This window comes from Pogoniulus pusillus, chromosome 27 (assembly GCF_015220805.1).
Source record: "Pogoniulus pusillus isolate bPogPus1 chromosome 27, bPogPus1.pri, whole genome shotgun sequence".
In the NCBI taxonomy this organism is placed as follows: Eukaryota; Metazoa; Chordata; class Aves; order Piciformes; family Lybiidae; genus Pogoniulus; species Pogoniulus pusillus.
The window spans coordinates 18,893,133-18,914,663 of NC_087290.1; the positions used below are offsets into that span (position 1 = coordinate 18,893,133).

The 21,531-nt window shown below is 51.4% G+C and overlaps 1 protein-coding gene across 1 annotated transcript in view; it reads left to right on the forward strand.

Annotated features, from left to right (window-relative positions):
* TRHDE (thyrotropin releasing hormone degrading enzyme) overlaps positions 1-21,531 on the forward strand; it is a 212,249-nt gene that overhangs the window by 156,279 nt on the left and 34,439 nt on the right. Inside the window, exons 11-12 of the mRNA XM_064166663.1 lie at positions 6,302-6,435; positions 7,239-7,294. Coding sequence (XP_064022733.1) covers positions 6,302-6,435; positions 7,239-7,294 — 190 coding nt within the window. The remainder of the gene's footprint in view (positions 1-6,301; positions 6,436-7,238; positions 7,295-21,531) is intronic.

Here is a 21,531-nt window from a genome sequence, read left to right on the forward strand (position 1 = left end):
CCCCCTTCAGATCCTGCAAGGCCACTCCAAGCTCTCCTCCAAGCCTTCTCCTCTCCAGGCTGCACAGCCCCAACTCTCTCAGCCTGTGCTCACAGCAGAGCTGCTGCAGCCCTCTCAGCATCTTGGTGGCCTCCTCTGGACTAGCTCCAACACTTCCATGTGCTGCTTGTGTTAGGGGCTCCAGAACACCTCCCTTAGCAAACATCCTAGCAGAAGACTGCTGCTTACTGTCTGCATCATCTTTGATGTTAGCAGTTTCATCATACAGGAGTGTTAATGGATGGAGGAGCAGACTGAGTTAAGAAGGTGTGAGGCAGAAATGATCATGTTTACTGACGTGTTCCATTTCCTGTGGGGCTCACTTTACCAAAGCATAGTTTTCAGCATGGACCTGTGCCAACGTGGCCAAGTGTTGCCTACCTGAGACTGGGCAGGTTTAGACTGGACATTAGGAAGAAGTTTTCCATGGAGAGAGTGGTGAGGAACTGGAATGAGCTGTCCAGGGAGGTGGTGGAGTCCCCCAGCCTGGATGTGTTTAAGGGTGGTTTGGCTGTGGTGCTTGAGGCTCTGGTTTAAGGTGAATCTTGTTATAGTTATAGATAGAGTTATAGAATGTCAGGGGCTGGAAGGGACCTCCACAGCTCAGCCACTCCAACCCCTGCCACAGCAGCATCACCTACAGCAGATCACACAGCAACACACCCAGGCAGCTCTGCAATAGCTCCACAGAGGGAGAATCCACAGCCCCCCTGGGCAGCCTCTGCCAGGCTTCTGCCACCCTCACAGGGGAAAAAAATCCTCCTCTTCTTTAAATGAAACTTCCTCTGCCTCAGCTACCACCATTGCCCCTTGTGCTGGCACTGGGCATCACCCAGCAGAGCCTGGCTCCAGCCTCCTGCCACTCACCTACACATCTTTAGAACCATTGCTGAGGTCAATGTTGAGTAGGGTTCTAGGTTGGACTTGCTGAGTAGGGTTCTGGGTTGGGCTGGTTGAGTAGGGTTGTAAGTTGGACTTGTTGAATAGGGTTCTAGGTTGTGCTTGTTAGGGTTATAAGGTTGGACTGGTTGAGTAGAGTTATAAGTTGGACTTGTCAAGTAGTGTTTATAGATTGGACTTGCTGAGTGGGGTTGTAAGTAGGAGTTGATGACCCTGAGGGTCTTTTCCAACCTGAATGTTTCTGTGTCTCTGTGATTCTGTGAAGTGAGATTTAAAGAAGTTTGGTTTTTTCTTTCCCTGGTTTGCCTTCTCCCCATATTAAAAGTTCCTTGTAGAAGGATGAGCAGGCTTTAGTTGGAGCTCACCTCCTTCTGCAAAGTACTCTGATGGAATTCCTCAGGGAGCACTTTCTTTGTCAGAAAGATGTCACTTGGCTGGCATGAAATTGTGCTACACTTGTTCAGTTACTTTTGCAGGAGAATGGAGCCAGTTCTCCCAGCAGGAGTTCTACCAGCATAAACCAATTCCCTGGTATGCTTGGGGGGGGGTGTGTGATAAAAGGAGGAGTTAAAATAACAGCTGTGAGTCTGAACACTTGAAATAGTAGAGCTGTGTTTAGCCCACGCTGCTGTCAGCGCTGGAGTGGCGCAGTGCAGAGCTCTGCCCTCAACTCAGCCCTCCCTCGCAAGCTGCCCACGGAGCAGGCTTCCATCAGCACTGCTGCCTGTGATGGAGCTGGGAGAGCTCAGGGCTTCAAGCCATGTGCAGGCAGCACCAGCTGGAGGAATGTCTCTCACTTCACACAATCACAGAGTGCCAGGGGCTGGAAGAGACCTCCACAGCTCAGCCACTCCAACCCCCCTGCCAGAGCAGCATCACCTACAGCAGATCACACAGCAACACATCCAGGCAGCTCTGCAATAGCTCCACAGAGGGAGACTCCACAGCCCCCCTGGGCAGCCTCTGCCAGGCTTCTGCCACCCTCACACTGAAAAAATTCCTCCTGAAACTTCATCTGCCTCAGCTGCCACCCATTGCCCCTTGTGCTGGCACTGGGCATCACCCAGCAGAGCCTGGCTCCAGCCTCCTGCCACTCACCTGCACATCTTCAGAACCATTGCTGAGGTCCCCCCTCAGGCTCTCCTCTCCCAGCAGCACAGCCCCAGCTGCCTCAGGCTCTGCTCCTAAGGAAGATCTTCCACTGCCTTCAGCATTGCTGTGGCTCTGTGCTGGGCTCTCTCAAGCTGTTCCCTGAGGTCCTTCTTGAACTAAGGGGCCCAGAACTGGACACAGTTTTCCAGCTGCAGCCTCAGCAGGGCAGAGCAGAGGATAAGGAGAACCTCTCTTGACTTACCACAGCCTTTCTAATCCACCCCAGGATGCCATTGCCCCTCTTGGTCCCCAGAGCACATTGCTGGCTCATGCTCAGCCTCCCATCCCCCAGGACCTCCAAGGCCTTTTCCTTCACTGCCTTCCAGCAGGTCAGATGACGATGGTGAGATTGCAGGCAGGAATCAGACCCTAACTGATGTTCTTAGTCCAAAACAGATGTGAAGTTGAACCATTTGCTCCCAAGTATCTTCTGCATGTATGTGGCAAAAGGGAAGCTTTCTGAGGGAAGCAGGCAAAGCATGGACAAGCACTTTCTGGTGGGAGAAGGTTAAAACTGCCTCCCTGTGATATCAAATGCAGCTGGATATGTTTTGGATTGAATCTCGAGGTGTGAACCAAGACCACTGCAGATTGATTTCTTCCCAAGTAAAACCCTTGCTGTTGTTTAGAAAGCCATGGAATGGGTTAATGCAGGGTTTAACTCTGAATGACTGCCTTTCCCCTAATACTTTTAACAGGAAACTAATAAATTTGATTGTGGCAAGTGCAGAAATTACCCTGGTGTTAGAGAAATTTCAGTGCTGCAATCAGCCAGAGAAAGAATTTCTTTCCTAGGAAAACAGGGGAGTTGACAGACTCAACCATCCCATTCCAGCAAATTATATAGGAGGGTGTGAAGCACATGCATCAGGCAGTCCCTTCAAATAACTACCTGCTGATTGGAGCTGGAAAGGCTTGAAAGATTCCTGTCCTCTGTTGCAGGAGGAGGTCAACAAGAGTGGTTTGATCAAAAAAAACCCCAATAATAGCAAGGGGCTGTGGTTGGGTTTAAACTGACCCAACCAGCAATAATGCCATGGGGTTTTGAAGAGGGAGTGTTCTCCATCAGAGTAATAGGAGCTGGAGGTGTTGCACAGCTGTTGCATGGCTTTGAGCTGCTCAGATTTGCCTGGCAAGTAGCACTCAGTTCTGGATTAAAGCAGAGAGGATTTCTTTGATTCAGAGATCAAAACTGAATGCAAATAGTCCAGGGAGGGAAAAACTGGGCTGGCTTAGAGCTGTCGATGACAGCTGATGCTGAAGGTTTCATTTAACCTGCTCATCTGCCCAGACAGTGATTAATGTGTGCCCAGAGCCCACCTGGGACACTGTTGGGAATGGCAGAGGTGCAGGGGTTAACCAGCTGCACATAATTGCTTCCAGGGATGGTGGCATTTAGAGGTTAGTTTGCAGGAGAAGAGCATGGGTGAGAAGCAGTGCACAGTGGCCTGCTGGAGAGCAGCTCCATGGAGAAAGACCTTGGAGTGCTGGTGGGCAGCAAGTTCTGCATGGGCCAGCAGTGTGCCCTCTGGAGCTATTGCAGAGCTGCCTGAATGTGCTGCTGTGTGATCTGCTGTAGGTGATGCTGCTGTGGCAGGGGTTGGAGTGGCTGAGCTGTGGAGGTCGCCTCCAGCCTCTCTGTGACTCCGAAGGACACCTTGGCTCCTACAGGCTGTGTCTCCTCAGTGATTCATCACAGATAACCCAGTGGGTGTAATCAGTCCTTGCCCTAAGCCCAGGGCTATTTGTTTTTCTCCACTCCTCATGTACGACTGAACTGAAATGGTGTAACTCAGGCACTGCCTAAGAGCAGCAACAGCTGAAGAGGCCACAACTGAGGTATTCTGGGCATGATGCTTCTGAAAAGTCTGCTTTTAAGAGATTTTTCATGTTGCCAGAGCTAGGTGGGCCAGAAGAGGACTCTTCTTCCCTGATCCTGCAGCTTTTGGTCTGAATTTGTGTGCCTTGTGCAAGTGGATGAGTTTGAAGTTAAGCATCTAATGAGGTGGCTTTAGGATTAGGCTCTTGATGATCTTTGTGGGTTTTATGCACCTTCAAATGATAGTTTTTATTGTGTGTTTGCTGCAGAGATGTGTCACTAGAGGAGCATAACTTTTATCTCTTAGCCTTAGTCATCTACTGTTTCCCCAGAAATTACCTCTGTTTTACAAGTGAGGCTGCAGCAGAAGCATTTCTTCAGTGAGTCTGGCTACTAGGTCGTGTCTCTGGATTGTTAAACCATATCCTTAGCTTCCCCCCTCCCCCATTCATTACTTAGAGGAGCTCCAAGCACACCAAACAATTCCCAGGTGGAATTATTGTAAAGCACATTTATGTATTCACAGAACCACAGAGTGTCAGGGCTGGGAGGGACCTCCACAGCTCAGCCAGTCCAGCCCCCTGCCACAGCAGCATCACCTACAGCAGATCACACAGCAACACAGCCAGGCAGCTCTGCAATAGCTCCACAGAGGGAGACTCCACAGCCCCCCTGGGCAGCCTGTGCCAGGCTTCTGCCACCCTCACACTGAAAAAATTCCTCCTCCTGTTTCCATGGAACTTCCTCTGCCTCAGCTGCCACCCATTGCCCCTTGTGCTGGCACTGGGCATCACCCAGCAGAGCCTGGCTCCAGCCTCCTGCCACTCACCTGCACATCTTCAGAACTACTGCTGAGGTCCTCCCCTCAGGCTGCTCCTCCCCCAGCAGCACAGACCCAGCTGCCTCAGGCTCTCCTCCTAAGGAAGATCTTCCACTGCCTTCAGCACTGCTGTGGCTCTGTGCTGGGCTCTCTGCAGCAGTTCTGTGTCGTTCTTGAACTGAGGGGCCCAGAACTGGCCACAGTACTGCAGGTGTGTCCTCAGCAAGGAGAGTAGAGAGGGAGGAGAACCTCTCTGGACCTCCTAACCACAGCCCTTCCAACCTACCCCAGAATGCCAGTGGCCTTCTTGGCCTCCAGAGCACATTGCTGGCTCACTGGCAGCCTTCCATCCACCAGGACCTCCACTGTCTTTACCCCTTCACTGCCTTAGAAAAGGTGCAGCCACAGCAGGAGCGGGGAAGTGCTTGCAGCACCTCAAATACTGTGCTCAGTTTGGGGCCCCTCACTGCATGAAAGACACTGAGGTGCTGGAGCATGTCCAGAGAAGAGCAGCAGAGCTGGGGAAGGGTCTGGAGAGCAGGCCTTACAAAGAGCAGCTGGGAGAACTGGCATCATTTAGTCTGGAGAAGAGGAGGCTGAGGGCAGACCCCTTTGCTGTCTACCATGAGCTCTCTTCCCACTAGCATCGGGTCACAGGATGAGAGGAGATGCCTGAAACTCTGCCAGGGGAGGTTCAGATGTGGAGATCAGGAAAATGTCTTTGCAGAAAGAAGGGTGAGGCTGCCTGGGGAGCTGGTGGAGGCAGTGTCTGTGGAGGTGCTCAGGAAGCAGCTTGGACATGGCTGTCTGGGGCACAGTTTCATGGCCATGCTGGTGCTAGGTTGACTCAGTGATCTTAGAGCTCTTTCCTGCCTGAAACAGTTCCGTGCTTCAAAATATGTGCTCTTGACTGCAAGGAGGCTCCCAGGTCCTGAAGAGTTGTGGACTGGGCTGGCTGTACAGATGCTGGAAGAAATTCAGGCTGTCAGCCACAAAGTGGTCACTTAAAGAGAGAGGGAAAGAGCAAGAACTGCTCAGCTGGCACAAGCTTGGCTTCTCTAGCTCTAAAGGGAGCTGTCTCAGTCATTAGTAGCTAGAAGCTGTACAGCTAGAAACAGTGGAATCTAAAGCCCAGTGTAAAAGCTTCACCAACTGCATGCAGAAACCCTTCAGAACTTCTCTTTCTTCCTTTTCAGCCTGGGCTTAGTTTTCTCTCTCTGGGATGTCCATCGAATTATTGGAGTTGTCATTTAGCATGACTAGAATGAAGGTGCCAGATTTAAACCAGGTACCTCTGGGGCAAATACTGCCTGCAGGGACAAAACCCCACACCTTGGGAGTTGTGTGTGGGTGAAAGGCAGCTCACAGGGATGTCAGCTGCTGCCCCCCTCCATCAGGACGGCTAAAGGCAGTGATGAACCAAACACAATGGCTTTGTTAGTCTTGGTGCCCTCATGGCTATGTGAAAGAGCAGAGAGTTTAACACATCTGTTAGCATTTTGGGTTCACTACAGCGTTTTACACATGGAAAACCCAAGTCCCCTCCTTCCCACCTCCTTCTTTGTTTCCAGAGCACCACAGAATTCCTGCTTTGGAAGAGGCAAGTTGGTTGCTGGGGAACATCAACCAGACTGGATACTTCAGAGTCAATTACGATACTAGGAACTGGAGGCTGCTAATTAATCAGCTAACAAGGAACCACGAGGTGAGCTTCTCATCCCTAAAATCTCCTATGAGGACAGGAGATCAGCGTAGTCTGGAGAAGAGGAGAGCTTGGAGTGGCCTTGCAGTATCTAAGGGGGCTACAGGAGGGCTGGGGAGGGACTCTACTATGAAAACAGGCTGAGGGAGTTGGGGCTCTGCAGCCTGGGGAAAGAAGGCTTTAAGGAAACTTTGGAGTGACCTTCCAGTATCTGAAGGGGGCTGCAGGAGGGCTGGGGAGGGACTATTTATAGGAAGGCTGGGAAGGGACTCTGCTATGAGGACAGGCTGAGAGAGTTGGGGCTCTGCAGCCTGGGGAAGAGAAGGCTTCCAGAAGACTTTGGAGTGGCCTTGCAGTATCTGAAGAGAGCTCCAGGAGGGCTGGGGAGGGACTATTGATAAGGTCTTGTAATGAGAATAGGAATGGGTTTGAAGTGGCAGAAGGGAGATTGAAAGTGGATGTTAGGAAGAAGTTGTTTGCAGTGAGGGTGGTGAGACACTGGCACAGGTTGCCCAGGGAAGTTGTGGAGCACAGAAGCACCCAATGTGATCAAAGATCCCATTCTGTGCTTCTGTGCTCCACAACCTCCCTGCCCTGGAGTTGTTCAAGTCCAGGTTGGATGAGGCTTGAGTGACCTGTTCTAGTGGGAGGTGTCCCTGCCTATGTCAGGGGGTTGGAGCTGGCTGAGCTTTGAGCTCCCTTCCAACCTAACCCATTCTGTGCTTCTATGAAAATCTGCTTTGCCTGGTGAGCCTTTGCTGCTTCATCCCCCCAAAGGGTCTCATTTTTGTGCTTGCCCCTCACAGGTTATCTCTGTCAGCAATCGAGCAGGCTTGATCGATGACGCGTTCAATCTAGCCAGGTATGCTCTCCTCGGGGTAATCTGTCCTCATCCCCCGTGCTGCAATAACTCAGGCAGTCATTAAGGCAGCAGTGGAGTGTGTCTCCAAGTTAGATGTGTTTTAAATGCACTTTGCTCCCTTTCCTCTCCCTTTTCTCTTCCCCATCCGGCACAAGGCTGTGCTCTGCGGCGCATTCGCCGCCCCTGATCGATCACTGCCGTGGGGCACTGCCGAGGCTGGAGAGGTCTGATCAATGTTCCTCCAGTTCAATAGAACACTTTGCAGATAAAGAATCTCCTTTCCCCCCCCCCTTTCTCTACTGAGTGAGGGTTTTTTCCATCTTTTTCTCCCTAATGCCCCACCTCTTCTTTTCCTTTGTGCCTGACCCTGGCACTGTATTTCACTGGTGATGGGAGGCACCTTCAAGCTTCAGTGACTTTCTTCCCTCTAGGTAGTTTTGCAATATATAGATATATATGTGTGGAGTTTTTCCTTTGTGATCTGCTAAAACAGATCGTGGTGGAGTCTCCTTCTCTGGAGATGTTCAAGGCCCTGTCTGGATGTGTTCCTGTGTGACCTGAGCTAGACTGTATGTCCCTGCTCTGTTGGATGGAAAGCAGCCAGGAAGAAAGGGAGCTGGGGGTGCTGGGAGAGAGGAGCTGCAGAGGAGGCAGCAGTGCCCAGGTGGGCAGCAGAGCCAATGGCATCCTGGGCTGGCTCAGGAGCAGTGTGGGCAGCAGGACAAGGGAGGTTCTTGTGCCCCTGTGCTCAGCACTGCTCGGGCCACACCTTGAGTGCTGTGTCCAGCTCTGGGCTCCTCCATTCAAGAGAGATGTTGAGGTGCTGGAAGGTGTTTGGAGCAGGGCAGCAAGTCTGGGGAGGGGCCTGGAGCACAGCCCTGTGAGGAGAGGCTGAGGGAGCTGGGAGTGTGCAGCCTGCAGCAGAGGAGGCTCAGGGCAGAGCTCATTGCTGTCTGCAGCTGCCTGCAGGGAGGCTGTAGCCAGGTGGGGTTGGGCTCTGCTGCCAGGCAACCAGGGACAGAACAAGGGGACACAGCCTCAAGCTGTGCCAGGGCAGGTCTAGGCTGGATGTTGTTAGGAAGTTGTTGTCAGAGAGAGTGATTGGCATTGGAATGGGCTGCCCAGGGAGGTGGTGGGGTCCCCATCCCTGGAGGTGTTCAGTGCCAGGTTGGATGAGTCCTTGAGTGACCTGTTCTACTGGGAGGTGTCCCTGCCTGTGGCAGGGGTTTGGACCTGGCTGAGCTTTGAGCTCCCTTCCAACCTAACCCATTCTGTGCTTCTGTGCCGCTGTGGAACAGTGCTGTGGTTGGGATGTTGCCAGCCTCAAGGGTGCAGTGCTGATTGTCTAAGCCTTGGCTGCACAGGATCTGCTTTTGCAGCCTCAATAATGTGCCATGATGGGAGGATTAAGCACATCTCATAGTTTCAGCCTGTGGTAGGAGAAAAGGTGAATAACCTCATTGACCAGACACAGGGGTCGTAAATGGCAGTTTAGAGCTGACTTCTGAGAAGCCTGGATGTATTTATGGGTAATTCACTCCTCCATTCTGGTCTCCAGTTGCTCTGATGTGTTATTTTATTATCTATAACCATAAACACACACATTTTGAGACAGAGAGCTGTGCAAGGCAGACTTTTATTTTAATCCCTTGCTGTTACTTGCAGTGATAAATTAATAGCAAAATGAAAAGAGGATTTCTTGGATTCATGCTGGTCCCTTTCAAAACAATCTCTGCATTACCACTACTTCTGCTGCACTAAAGAGGCTCTATTTCTTCCAAACTGGTGCTGAAGGGACTGTGTACTGCCTGAGGAGGAGAGGCTGAGAGCCCTGGGGCTGCTTAGGCTGCAGAGGAGAAGGCTGAGAGGGGATCTGAGCAATGTCTGTCAAGAGCTGAGGGCTGGGGATCAGGAAGGAAGGCACAGGGACAGCCTCTGCTCACCTGTGCCCTGCCACAGGACAAGGGGCAAGGGATGGAAACTGCAGCACAGGAAGCTCCAGCTCAGCAGGAGGAAGAAGTTCTTGAGCATAAGGATGAGAGAGCCCTGGCACAGGCTGCCCAGAGAGGCTGTGGAGTCTCCTTCTCTGGAGCCTTTCCAGCCCTGTCTGGATGTGTTCCTGTGTGACCTGTGCTGGATTCTCTGCTCCTGCTGTGGCAGGGGTTGGACTGGAAGCTCTCCAGAGGTCCCTTCCAACCAGTAATATCCTGTGAACCTCCTTAGAAACTTATCAAGTAATCCTTGGTGTGTTGCACATGACACAGACAACGTCCTTTGCACATTCTAGAATCACAGAATCAAGCAGGTTGGAAGAGAGCTCCAAGCTCAGCCAGCCCAACCTAGCACCCAGCCCTGCCCAACCAACCAGACCATGGCACTAAGTGCCCCAGCCAGGCTTGGCTTCAACACCTCCAGGCACAGCCACTCCACCACCTCCCTGGGCAGCCCATTCCAATGCCAATCACTCTCTCTGACAACAACTTCCTCCTAACATCCATCTAGACCTCCTCTGGCACAACCTGAGGCTGTGTCCCCTTGTTCTGTTGCTGGGTGCCTGGCAGCAGAGCCCAACCCCACCTGGCTACAGCCTCCCTGCAGGCAGCTGCAGGCAGCAATGAGCTCTGCCCTGAGCCTCCTCTGCTGCAGGCTGCACCCCCCCAGCTCCCTCAGCCTCTCCTCACAGGGCTGTGCTCCAGGCCCCTCCCCAGCCTTGCTGCCCTGCTCTGGACACCTCAACATCTCTCTTGAATGGAGGAGCCCAGAACTGGACACAGCACTCCAGGTGTGTCCTGAGCAGTGCTGGGCACAGGGCAGTAGAACCTCCCTTGTCCTGCTGGAACAGAAGGAGCTGCCTCAGTTTTCCCACTCTCCTAATATGCTGTGTCCTGCTAAGATATTTCTGTGCAGTTTTACTGCCAATTGATTTTATGTCTGCAACAAGTACAGGTATTATCTTGACTAAAATTTCATAATTAGATTTGGACATGGGGAAGAGAAAAAGGAGCTCAGAGAACTCCTTGTGGAGCACCACATTTTATGGTACTTCTACACAGAAATGCAATTTCATTTTTTAATCTAATAAAAAGCTTTCTTTTCTTTAATTCCTCCCAAATACTTATTGGCCTTTTATTGTCCAGCACAATGATGGCTGAAAAACAAACAACATAAATGAAATGATACTTCCAAGGAGCAGTTTTTAAGGTCCATAACTTTGATTTCATCATCATGTTTTGCCCACTTTATACACGGTAATATATTCCCTCTGCTTTCTTCTTGGTGTATTTTGGTTCCATAAAATTAATCAAGCAGTGTTGAATTGGGTCATAACAATAAAAGGAAGCTGCAGCTTGCCCACTGCATTTGAATCCTCACAAGCTTGGTGGGGTTTCAGGTGGCTGAGGTTAGCTCTGTTCTCAGCTCTAGTACACACACAGTGAGTGTCTGGAGAGCTGTAGCCTTGGCAGTGACACAGCTTGCAGAGTATCACAGTCTCACAGTATCATCAGGGTTGGAAGAGACCTCACAGATCATCAAGTCCAACCCTTTACCACAGAGCTCAAGGCCAGACCATGGCACCAAGTGCCACGTCCAGTCCTGCCTTGAACAGCTCCAGGGACGGCGACTCCACCACCTCCCCGGGCAGCCCATTCCAGTGTCCAATGACTCTCTCAAGGAAGAACTTTCTCCTCACCTCCAGCCTAAATCTCCCCTGGCACAGCCTGAGGCTGTGTCCTCTCGTTCTGGTGCTGGCCACCTGAGAGAAGAGAGCAACCTCCTCCTGGCCACAACCTCCCCTCAGGTAGTTGTAGACAGCAATGAGGTCTCCCCTGAGCCTCCTCTTCTCCAGGCTAACCAATCCCAGCTCCCTCAGCCTCTCCTCGTAGGGCTGTGCTCAAGGCCTCTCCCCAGCCTCGTTGCCCTTCTCTGGACACACTCAAGCATCTCAATGTCCCTCCTAAACTGGGGGGCCCGAACTGAACACAGCACTCAAGGTGTGGTCTAGCCAGTGCAGAGTACAGGGGCAGAATGACCTCCCTGCTCCTGCTGGCCACACCATTCCTGATGCAGGCCAGGATGCCACTGGCTCTCGTGGCCACCTGGGCACACTGCTGGCTCATGTTCAGGCAGGTATCAATCAGCACCCCCAGATCCCTCTCTGTCTGGCTGCTCTCCAGCCACTCCGACCCCAGCCTGTATCTCTGCATGGGGTTGTTGTAGCCAAAGTGCAGCACCCTGGGGTACCTGCCCCTAGTTCTTGAGCAAGAGTAGCACCTTGGCAGTCTCCTTTCTCTTTTCTTGAAGGTGCTTTCTCTTCTGGGAGTGCTTTGTATCCAGTGTCACTACTGTCATGGGAGATACACATCCTGGCTTGCCCAGGCATGGTCCCATTGGCCTCTTCCCTCTGCTGGGGCTGGGGGGGAAAGCTGAGCACAGGGAGAAGACGAAAGTCTTGGGCTACAAATACCTCAAGAGAGGTTGTAGCCAGGTGGGGTTGGTCTCTTCTCCCAGGCAACCAGCAGCAGAACAAGGGGACACAGTGTGAAGTGCCTGTGGGACAAGGGAGGTTCTGCCCCTGTGCTCAGCACTGCTCAGGCCAGCCCTTGAGTGGTGTGTCCAGTTCTGAGCCCCTCAATTGCAGAGAGATGTTGAGGTGCTGGAAGGTGTTTGGAGAGAAGGGCAGCAAGGCTGGGGAGGGGCCTGGAGCACAGCCCTGTGAGGAGAGGCTGAGGGAGCTGGGGGGGTGCAGCCTGCAGCAGAGGAGGCTCAGGGCAGAGCTCATTGCTGCCTGCAGCTGCCTGCAGGGAGGCTGTAGCCAGGTGGGGTTGGGCTCTGCTGCCAGGCAGTCAGGGACAGAAGAAGGGGACACAGCCTCAAGCTTAATGGCTCTGCTCCAGGCCCCTCCAGCCTTGCTGCTCTCCTCTGGACATGTTCCAGTAGCTCTCTTGAATTGAGGTCTCCAGAACTGGAGACAGTAATTTTCCCAGTAAGTCTCATTTAACCAGGTATGTCCTTTGGGACCTGGCAGTGATGTCCTTAGCACACCTTGGCTTATTAATTGTTTTCTTGCTCAAAGCCAGCACTGCTCTTGCTGCTGAAGTGAGTGCCTGGAGCCTTGCCACGCAGGCAAAACACATCTTGGCCAGTCACTACTTGTGGCAGCACTGCCCCTTCCAGTGCTTCACTGATCTTGCTCCTGGAAGCTGAGAGCTGTCTTGTAACTAAGCCTCTGCTTAAATGGAGACAGAACAAGGGGGAATGGCCTCAAGCTGAGGCTGAGCAGGTTTAGATCGGACATTAGGACAAAGCTTTTCCTGGAAAGAATGGTGAGGGAGTGGAATGAGCTGCCCAGGGAGGTGGTGGAGTGACCCAGCCTGGCTGTGTTTCAGGGGGGTTTGGCTGTGGTGCTTGGGGCTATGGTTTAAGGTGAATCTTGCAGAGCAGGGCTCTAGGTTGGGCTTGGTGCTGTGGTTCTGTGTTTCTACTCTGCCATATCAGATGCACAGTCACTAGCAGTAAATTGAAAGAGTGTGTTCCTGAAGTCTGTGGTGGAAGTACATGGCTAACAGAACAGATGTGTTGGGTGAAGTGATCTGCATTGTTGTTTTGCTCCTGCAGAGGTTAATGTTTCATTAATTACAGCATTTAAAGCATCCTGCTCCTTCTGGGCTAATTGGCTCCACGTTATGCTTGTTCGTGTTCCTTAAAGCCCTCTTCAGTGTAATGTCAGGACAAGCCAAGGCATTGGAGGGCCCATCTAAAGTTTTGGGGCTGGATAACAGGCAGGTGACAGAGGTGAAAGTTCTCATCCAGCCCAATTAATGCACTTCAGACCGCTTTGACAGTTCAGCAGCCACAGGCAGGGTCTTTGACCTTGTTTTGCTTAGGTCCTCATAAACAACCACAGAGGCTGCATTTAAATGACTAAACTGCAGTCTAACTCCCTCCTCCCTTATTGCTCCTGATTGCATTTGCCCAGAGTTCAACTCAGAGGCAGTCAACAGATATGCTAATTAGTGCCTTTGAGTAAGGGCTTAAGGGAGGCAGTATTAGATTGATAGTTTGTATCAGACTTGATTAATGGTGGTATGGATGTAGTGTTTTAATGAATGGGATCTCTTCTGAGCTGCTTCAGCAGGTGCCAGAGTAGCTCTTTCACTGCTGGGCAGTTTTTGGTGATGGTTGAGCAGCAATTGCTTCAGACACAGCTTCCAACAGCAGCTGTTGCATTTCCTTTGACGTGAATACTCTCTCAGTGCACCAAAAGAAGGGTAAGAACCCTCTCATACTCTGCTCTCCTCACACCCCACCTGCAGTCCTGGGGGCAGTTCTGCAGCCCCCAGCACAAGCAGCACATGGAAGTGTTTGAGCCAGTCCAGAAGAGGCCACCAAGATGCTGAGAGGGCTGCAGCAGCTCTGCTCTGAGCTGAGAGAGTTGGGGCTGTGCAGCCTGGAGAAGAGAAGGCTTGGAGGAGACCTTGGAGTGGCCTTGCAGGATGTGAAGGGGGCTGCAGGAGGGCTGGGGAGAGACTATTGTCACTCTTGTCATGACAGGATGAGGAGGAATGGGTTTAAAGTTGCAGAGGGGACATTGGAAATGGATGTTAGGAAGAAGTTGTTTGCAGTGAGGGTGGTGAGACACTGGCACAGGATGAGGGTGGTGAGACACTGGCACAGGTTGAGGGTGGTGAGACACTGGCACAGGTTGAGGGTGGTGAGACACTGGCACAGGTTGCCCAGGGAGGTGTTCAAGGCCAGCTTGGATGAGGCTTGAGTGACCTGTTCTAGTGGGAGGTGTCCCTGCCTTTGGTGGGGAGGTTGGAACTGGCTGAGCTTTGATTTCTCTTCAGTTAGTACAAAAGAGACACTGTGGATTGGAGTTTAGTGCAGGCTGGTAGATCTTTGCCTGCTTTACCTCTATCCTGTATAACTGTGCAAGGTTATTAATGCACAGGCCCACAAAATCTGCCTGTGATTCAATTATTTCTGGTGCTTATAAATTATTACAGCAGTGAATGAATTTTCTGTTGTATCCTGTACATTACATTAACTCTATTCTTAGCCAGAATAAACTCTCAGTAATGCATGACTGATTTCAAGGGCTTAAAAGATTTGTATTTATCTAATTGTTCATATCCCATTGTCTTTTTACCTCATTTTCCTGGTCTGTTAAAGAATCACAGAATCACAGCATCATAGAATCAACCGGGTTGGAAGAGACCTCCAAGCTCATCCAGTCCAACCTAGCACCCAGTCCTGGCCAATCAACCAGACCATGGCACTAAGGTCCTCTGCCAGCAGCCACGAATCCTTGACTGCTCTAACTGCTCCAGAGACATTGCTCAGGGTCCTCCCCATCTCTTTTTAAACTGTAATGGATGGGAGGCTGAGCATGAGCCAGCAATGTGCTCTGGTGGCCAAGAAGGCCAGTGGTATCCTGGGGTGGGTTAGAAGGGCTCTGTGTAGGAGGTTGAGAGAGGTTCTCTTGCTTCTCTACTCTGCCCTGCTGAGGCTGCAGCTGGAATGTTGTGTCCAGTTCTGGGCCCTTCAGTTCAACAAGGACCTCAGGGAACTGCTGGAGAGAGTCCAGCACAGAGCCACAGCAATGCTGAAGGCAGTGGAAGGTCTTCCTTAGGAGGAGAGCCTGAGGGAGCTGGGGCTGTGCTGCTGGGAGAGGAGAGCCTGAGGGGGGACCTCAGCAATGGTTCTGAAGATGTGCAGGTGAGTGGCAGGAGGCTGGAGCCAGGCTCTGCTGGGTGATGCCCAGTGCCAGCACAAGGGGCAATGGGTGGCAGCTGAGGCAGAGGAAGTTCCGTGGAAACAGGAGGAGGAATTTTTCCCCTGTGAGGGTGGCAGAAGCCTGGCAGAGGCTGCCCAGGGGGGCTGTGGAGTCTCCCTCTGTGGAGCTATTGCAGAGCTGCCTGGATGTGTTGCTGTGTGATCTGCTGCAGGTGATGCTGCTCTGGCAGGGGCTGGAGTGGCTGAGCTGTGGAGGTCCCTTCCAGCCCCTGGCACTCTGTGGTTCTGTGACTCTGTTGCCATGTGATGAGTGAGGCTCTGTGCAGTGCAAGAAGTGAGACCTGAGATGCTGTTTCTGCCAAGGCCTTGCCAGGTGCTCCCAGTGAAATAACTTTCACTCTTGGTGCCTTTTTTATGGAGATAAGAGAGTAGGCCAAAGTTCCTCCCAATTCCAGAGTCCTCCATTAGAAACACAATGATGGGGAACTGCTTTCCCAGAAAGAATGCAGAGCTGTGTGGCTGTTCTGGCAAACACAGTTCAGACTCTGATGTGCATTGTCAAGATCAGACTTCTTCTCTTTCCCTGTGAAGTTTCCAGCTTCTAAACACATCCCACTTGAGTGGCTTCAATGCAAATTACAAACATTAGAACAGCAAAAGAGAGAGATGTGAAAAAGTGTTCTGCATCAAAATAAATGAATTCAGTTTTGAGTTTGCTCAGGCCTGCTCCTGTAGGTACTGGAGTGTGCTCAGACATGCTCCTGTAGATACTGCTGCCTGCTAAGGACCTAAGGAATCACAGAATCAACAAAACTAAGCAGGTTAGAAAAGACCTCTAATTTAAGGTAGAATTGCACAACAAAGTTCTGTTCAATGTATCATAGAATCACAGAATCAACCAGGCTGGAATCATAGAATCATAGAATCAACCAGGTTGGAAGAGACCTCCAAGCTCATCCAGTCCAACCTAGCACCTAACACCTTCTAATTAACTAACCTCATGCAGCCTCCTCTTAAACACCTTCAGGGATGGGGACTCCACCACCTCCCTGGGCAGCCCATTCCAATGCCAATCACTCTCTCTGCCAACAACTTCCTCCTAACATCCAGGCCAGGCCTCCTCTGGCACAGCTTCTCAAAGAGAAGATTACAAAAACAGGGAATTGCAGAACATTAGAGGCTGGAAGGGACCTCCAGAGAGCATCCAGTCCAACCCCCTGCCAAAGCAGCATCCCCCAGGGCAGTCCACACAGGAATGCATCCAGGTGGGGTTGGGAAGGCTCCAGGGAAGGGGACTCCACAGCCTCTCTGGGCAGCCTGCTCCAGGGCTCTGGCACCCTCACTCCAAAGAAATTTCTCCTCCTGTGGAGCTGAAACCTTCTCTGTTCCAGTTTGCATCCATTGCTGCTTGGCTTCTTGTTGTGCACCACCCAAAAGAGCTTGGCCCCCTCCACTTGACCCCCACCCCTCAGGTATTTATAGCCATTGCTCAGATCCCCTCTCAGCCTTCTCCTCTGCAGACTAAACAGCCCCAGGGCTCTCAGGCTCTCTCCAGAGGGGAGATGCTCACATCCCCCACTCATCCTCTTGGCTCTCTGCTGACCTCTCTCCAGCAGGTCCCTGTCTCTCTTGAACTGGGGACTCCAAACTGGGCACATACCAGGTGAGGACAGAGTATAATAGGAGGAGCAGAACCTCCCTAGACCCTCTGGATGTGCATTCCTGTCATGTTTACATGGAAGTCCACAGGCAGCCACAAATGACAATGCCTCCAGTAAGTCTCTCTGGATCTCTTAGGGCAGACTTACCCATTCCAGTCAGCCCAGCCCTGGGGGTGGAGGCTGAGGTCAATACTTCCATACTAAAGATCACAGAGCCTCTTTTGGAGCCTGCCCTCTCTTTTTCTATGAGAGAAGATTATTCTCAGCTTGCATTGTTGCAGATGAATGCCAGTCATCAGTCTGGCAAGGATGGAAGGTGAAACCTGTGATTAGCAGAGGTCATTTTCATGCTGCATAGGTTGCCTTGCTCAGAGCTTTTGTTTTCTTACGTGACAGGGTTCAACATGCCTGGTTTTACTGAGCTACCAAGGAACTACCTTAAAGCACTGAGGGAGAGAATATCCTGAATGCATCAGTAGGGACTCCTGGCCTTGGTAGGTCCAGTAAATGGTAGGTCCAAGGAATTAACAGGGCTAGGGAAACAAAGCAGCTGAAGTGTGATGTGTATGTTAACAGGCAGTAAAATGTGAATGCTAATGTGGGTTATTCTAATCTACACACTTGACTTTGGAGATAAAAGAGTGTCCAGTTCTGGGCTCCTCAATTCAAGAGAGCTGTTGAGGTGCTGGAAGGTGTTTGGAGAAGGGCAGCAAGGCTGGGGAGGGGCCTGGAGCACAGCCCTGTGAGGAGAGGCTGAGGGAGCTGGGGGGGTGCAGCCTGCAGCAGAGGAGGCTCAGGGCAGAGCTCATTGCTGCCTGCAGCTGCCTGCAGGGAGGCTGTAGCCAGGTGGGGTTGGGCTCTTCTGCCAGGCAGCCAGCAACAGAACAAGGGGACACAGCCTCAAGCTGTGCCAGGGCAGGTTCAGGCTGGATGTCAGGAGGAAGTTGTTGTCAGAGAGAGTGATTGGCACTGGAATGGGCTGCCCAGGGAGGTGGTGGAGTGGCTGTGCCTGGAGGTGTTGAAGCCAAGCCTGGCTGGGGCACTTAGTGCCATGGTCTGGTTGATTGGGCAGGGCTGGGTGCTAGGTTGGGCTGGGTGAGCTTGGAGCTCTCTTCCAACCTGGCTGATTCTGTGATTCTAATGCACACAGTTGACTTTGGAGGTGAAAGAGTTGAATCAGTGAATAAGGATGCTAACTGCTTTTAAACTCTCCCTCTGTGGGTTAATAAGCATAATCTACTTACTCAGACACTGCACATGCACAGAAACAGAAGTGAAGTTAATCTGATGTGCCTGTCAGTGTTCTCAAGAGCTACATTTCCTCCCTCCACCCCCCTTCAAACTTCCCCAGACAAAAGGCTAATCATGTTGTACATATTTCATAAGAAACAGATGATGCAGGGTGAGCTTTAAACCAGCAGCAAGTAAATCACCTCATTTCCACTGGTTCAACAGCACAGAGCAGGCTGCTGCCAGCTTGGGGTTCCTAATTTTGATTTAAACACATGACTTCTAGTGACTTTGTGGGGTGGTGAGGCTAAGGGATTTATGGGGCCCTGGTATGTGGGGCTCTCATCACTCCCTGGCAAGCCTGGCTTACTTGGGAGCAGAGTCTGTTGGACTGGTGCTGGATTTATGGCAGAAATAATTCAGGAAGGAGCAATCATTTTCCCTTGGCAATTACACTACCATTTGGTACTTTGTCCCTAAGGGGAAAATGAATGTGCTGGGATCTGTCCATAAGTTCAGCAGCTCGATGCAAAGAACAAGCCAAGGTCAGAATGCAGCTGCATGCAGGCTGCTGTTTCGTAACGCTGCCTCCGTCTGACTCATTAGAAGCTCCTCTCAGTTAAAGATGGGCTTTGATGGCTGCAAGATTTTTTTGCCATGAGTTCTGCGAGGGATATTTCATTTTCACACAGAGCCCTTTTTGCTTCTCTTCACTGCCTCCTTTTTCTGAAGCCATGGCCCCTCCAGTCGATTCTTCAGCAAATTTAAACTAGGTATCAGGCCACCAAGGTGCTCAGAGGGCTGCAGCAGCTCTGCTCTCAGGACTGGCTGAGAGAGTTGGGGCTCTGCAGCCTGGAGGAGAGAAGGCTTCCAGGCGAAGCCTTCCTCATCTACCCCTGAAGTCTCTCCCCTGCAGGGAGAGGTCTTTTGGTGGAGGGTGAAAGAATGGAACAACATGCTTCTGTGCTCCACAGTCCCCCTGGGCAGCCTGTGCCAGTGTCTCACCACCCTCACTGCAAACAACTTCTTCCTAACAGCCACTTTCAATCTCTTCTCTGCTGCTTGTTTAGAAACACCTGGAAAAACACAGAGTTTATGGGAGAAATGCTGGGACATTTCAGCTTGGAGAAGAGAAGGCTTTGAGGACACCTTGGAGTGGCCTTCCATTATCTGAAGGGGGCTCCAGGAGGGCTGGAGAGAGACTGTTGCAAGGTCTTGTCATGAGAGGGTGAGGACAAATGGGTTTAAACCTCCTTCAGGTACTGCAAGGCCACTCCAAGGTCTCCTCGAAGCCTTATCACTCAGCACTGTTTGATTTAACTCTTCTGTATTAAGATACTTGCCCAGACCATTCCTCTGTGAAGTTCTTCACAGAGAGTGATTGGCATTGGAATGGGCTGCCCAGGGAGGTGGTGGAGTCCCCATCCCTGGAGGTGTTGAAGCCAAGCCTGGCTGGGGCACTTAGTGCCATGGTCTGGTTGGTTGGGCAGGGCTGGGTGCTAGGTTGGGCTGGCTGAGCTTGAGGCCCCTTCCAGCCTGCTTGATTCTGTGATTCTATGATTGTGCAGAGGCTGCTGCTGGGCTTTTCTTGCAGCTAATTGCAGACAGAACAAGGGGGAATGGCCTCAAACTGAGGCTGGGCAGGTTTAGATTGGACATTAGGAAAAGTTTTTCCATGGAGAGAGTGGTGAGGGAGTGGAATGAGCTGCCCAGGGAGGTGGTGGAGTCCCCCAGCCTGACTGTGTTTCAGGGGAGTTTGGCTGTGGTGCTTGGGGCTGTGGTTTCAGGTGAATCCTGTAGAGCAGGGATCTAGGTTGGGCTTGGTGGTCCTGGGGGGCTTTGGCAGCCTGCATGGTGCTGTGATTTGAGTTCTCCTTTCTCCAAGGAACTGCTTCTGTCTTAACTGCCACTGCAAGAGATTTTAGATGTGTCTCTGCTCAAGGTCCCTCGGAGGCGCAGCCTGGCAGCTGCACTCAAAGCACATCTGCCCAGGGTCTGCTGACAGAGATTTTAACGTTGATGTTTCTGTGATTCAGTGAAAAAGAGAAGGAAGATGAAGAGTAAACAGGAAAAGCTCAGCCTGTGCCACAGCCTGGTTTGGTGAGAGGGAACATAGCCTTGGGGAAGCAACAGGGAAAGCAGGGGACTGGAGGAGAGGCAGGCAGAAATGCTTGGGCTGATCAGTTTGGAAGGCAGGAGCAGTGAGTGATGAGAGTAGCAGTTTCTGTTGCTCACAGGGTGAGTATCATCAGCTGAGACCCAGGACTTTGAGGCTGATGAGGAAGGCAAAGACCTGAGGGGTATGAGGTCAATGTCTCAGAGTTCCCTTCTCATGTGTCTGCATGGAGAAGGTGAAGCTCAGGCAGAAGTCATCTGTTTGGTTTGCACCCAGCACAGAGATCTCACTCCAGAAGCAGGATGCTGAATGTCCATTAGTGCAGCTCCAACGAGCACTGATCTGTTTATTCCCCAAGCAGCATGTTTCCCTGAGCTATCCCTCCTCATCCTTGCCCCATGCTTCCCTCATGCCAATCAAATTATCAGTAACAACCATCACAAATCCCACTAGGAGCTAATTACATAGCCACAGCTTCCAGTTACTTTACCTCTTTGCTCACGTTAGCTGCAAGAGTTTTAGCTGCAGTCAAAATGCAGCTTGCTTCTGGCTCCACTAAGGAGGTCTGCACACCTGGGCAGTGTGAGGGCCTGGAACTCATCTTAGTGGTGTTCAGCAGTAAGACAGACCTGTAAACATGGAGAGCTAGAACCCACCTCAGTGATATTCTACTGCTTCAGAAATAAGAGAGATGTAAAAATGGAGACCTAGAACTCACCTCAGTGATATTCTACTGCCTCATCAATCAGACAGAGAAGTAAAAATGAAGACCTAGAACTCAGTGATATTCTGCTGCTTCAGCAGTAACACAGACCTGTAAAAATGAACTTCCTCTGACTTCAGATGCGTTGAGCACCACCTGCTACCAAGCCCAGAAGCTGCACCATTCTGTTTTGGCTCTGCTCAGTTGCTGAGTAACACAGTGAGGTCATTTTTTCTCTTTGTTTCTTCCCATTCTGTGCTTCTCTGCTCCACAGCCTCCCTGGGCAACCTGTGCCAGTGTCTCACCACCCTCACTGCAAACAACTTCTTCCTAACATCCACTTTCAGTCTCCCCTCTGCCACTTCAAACCCATTCCTCCTCCTCCTCTCATTACCAGATCTTGTCAGTAGTCCCTCCCCAGCCCTCCTGGAACTCCTTCAGATCCTGCAAGGCCACTCCAAGGTGTCCTCAAAGCCTTCTCTTCTCCAGTCTGATATGTCCCAGCACTTCCCCCATAAACTATGTGTTTTTCCAGGTGTTTCTAAACAAGCAGCAGAGAAGAGATTGAAAGTGGATGTTAGGAAGAAGTTGTTTGCAGTGAAGGTGGTGTGAGACTGGCACAGGTTGAGGGTGGTGAGACACTGGCACAGGTTGCCTAGGGAGGTTGTGCAGCACAGAAGCACCCAATGTGATCAAAGATCCCATTCTGTGTTTCTGTGCTCCACAACCACCCTGGAGATGTTCAAGGCCAGATTGGATGAGTCCTTGACCAACATGTTCTAGTGGGAGG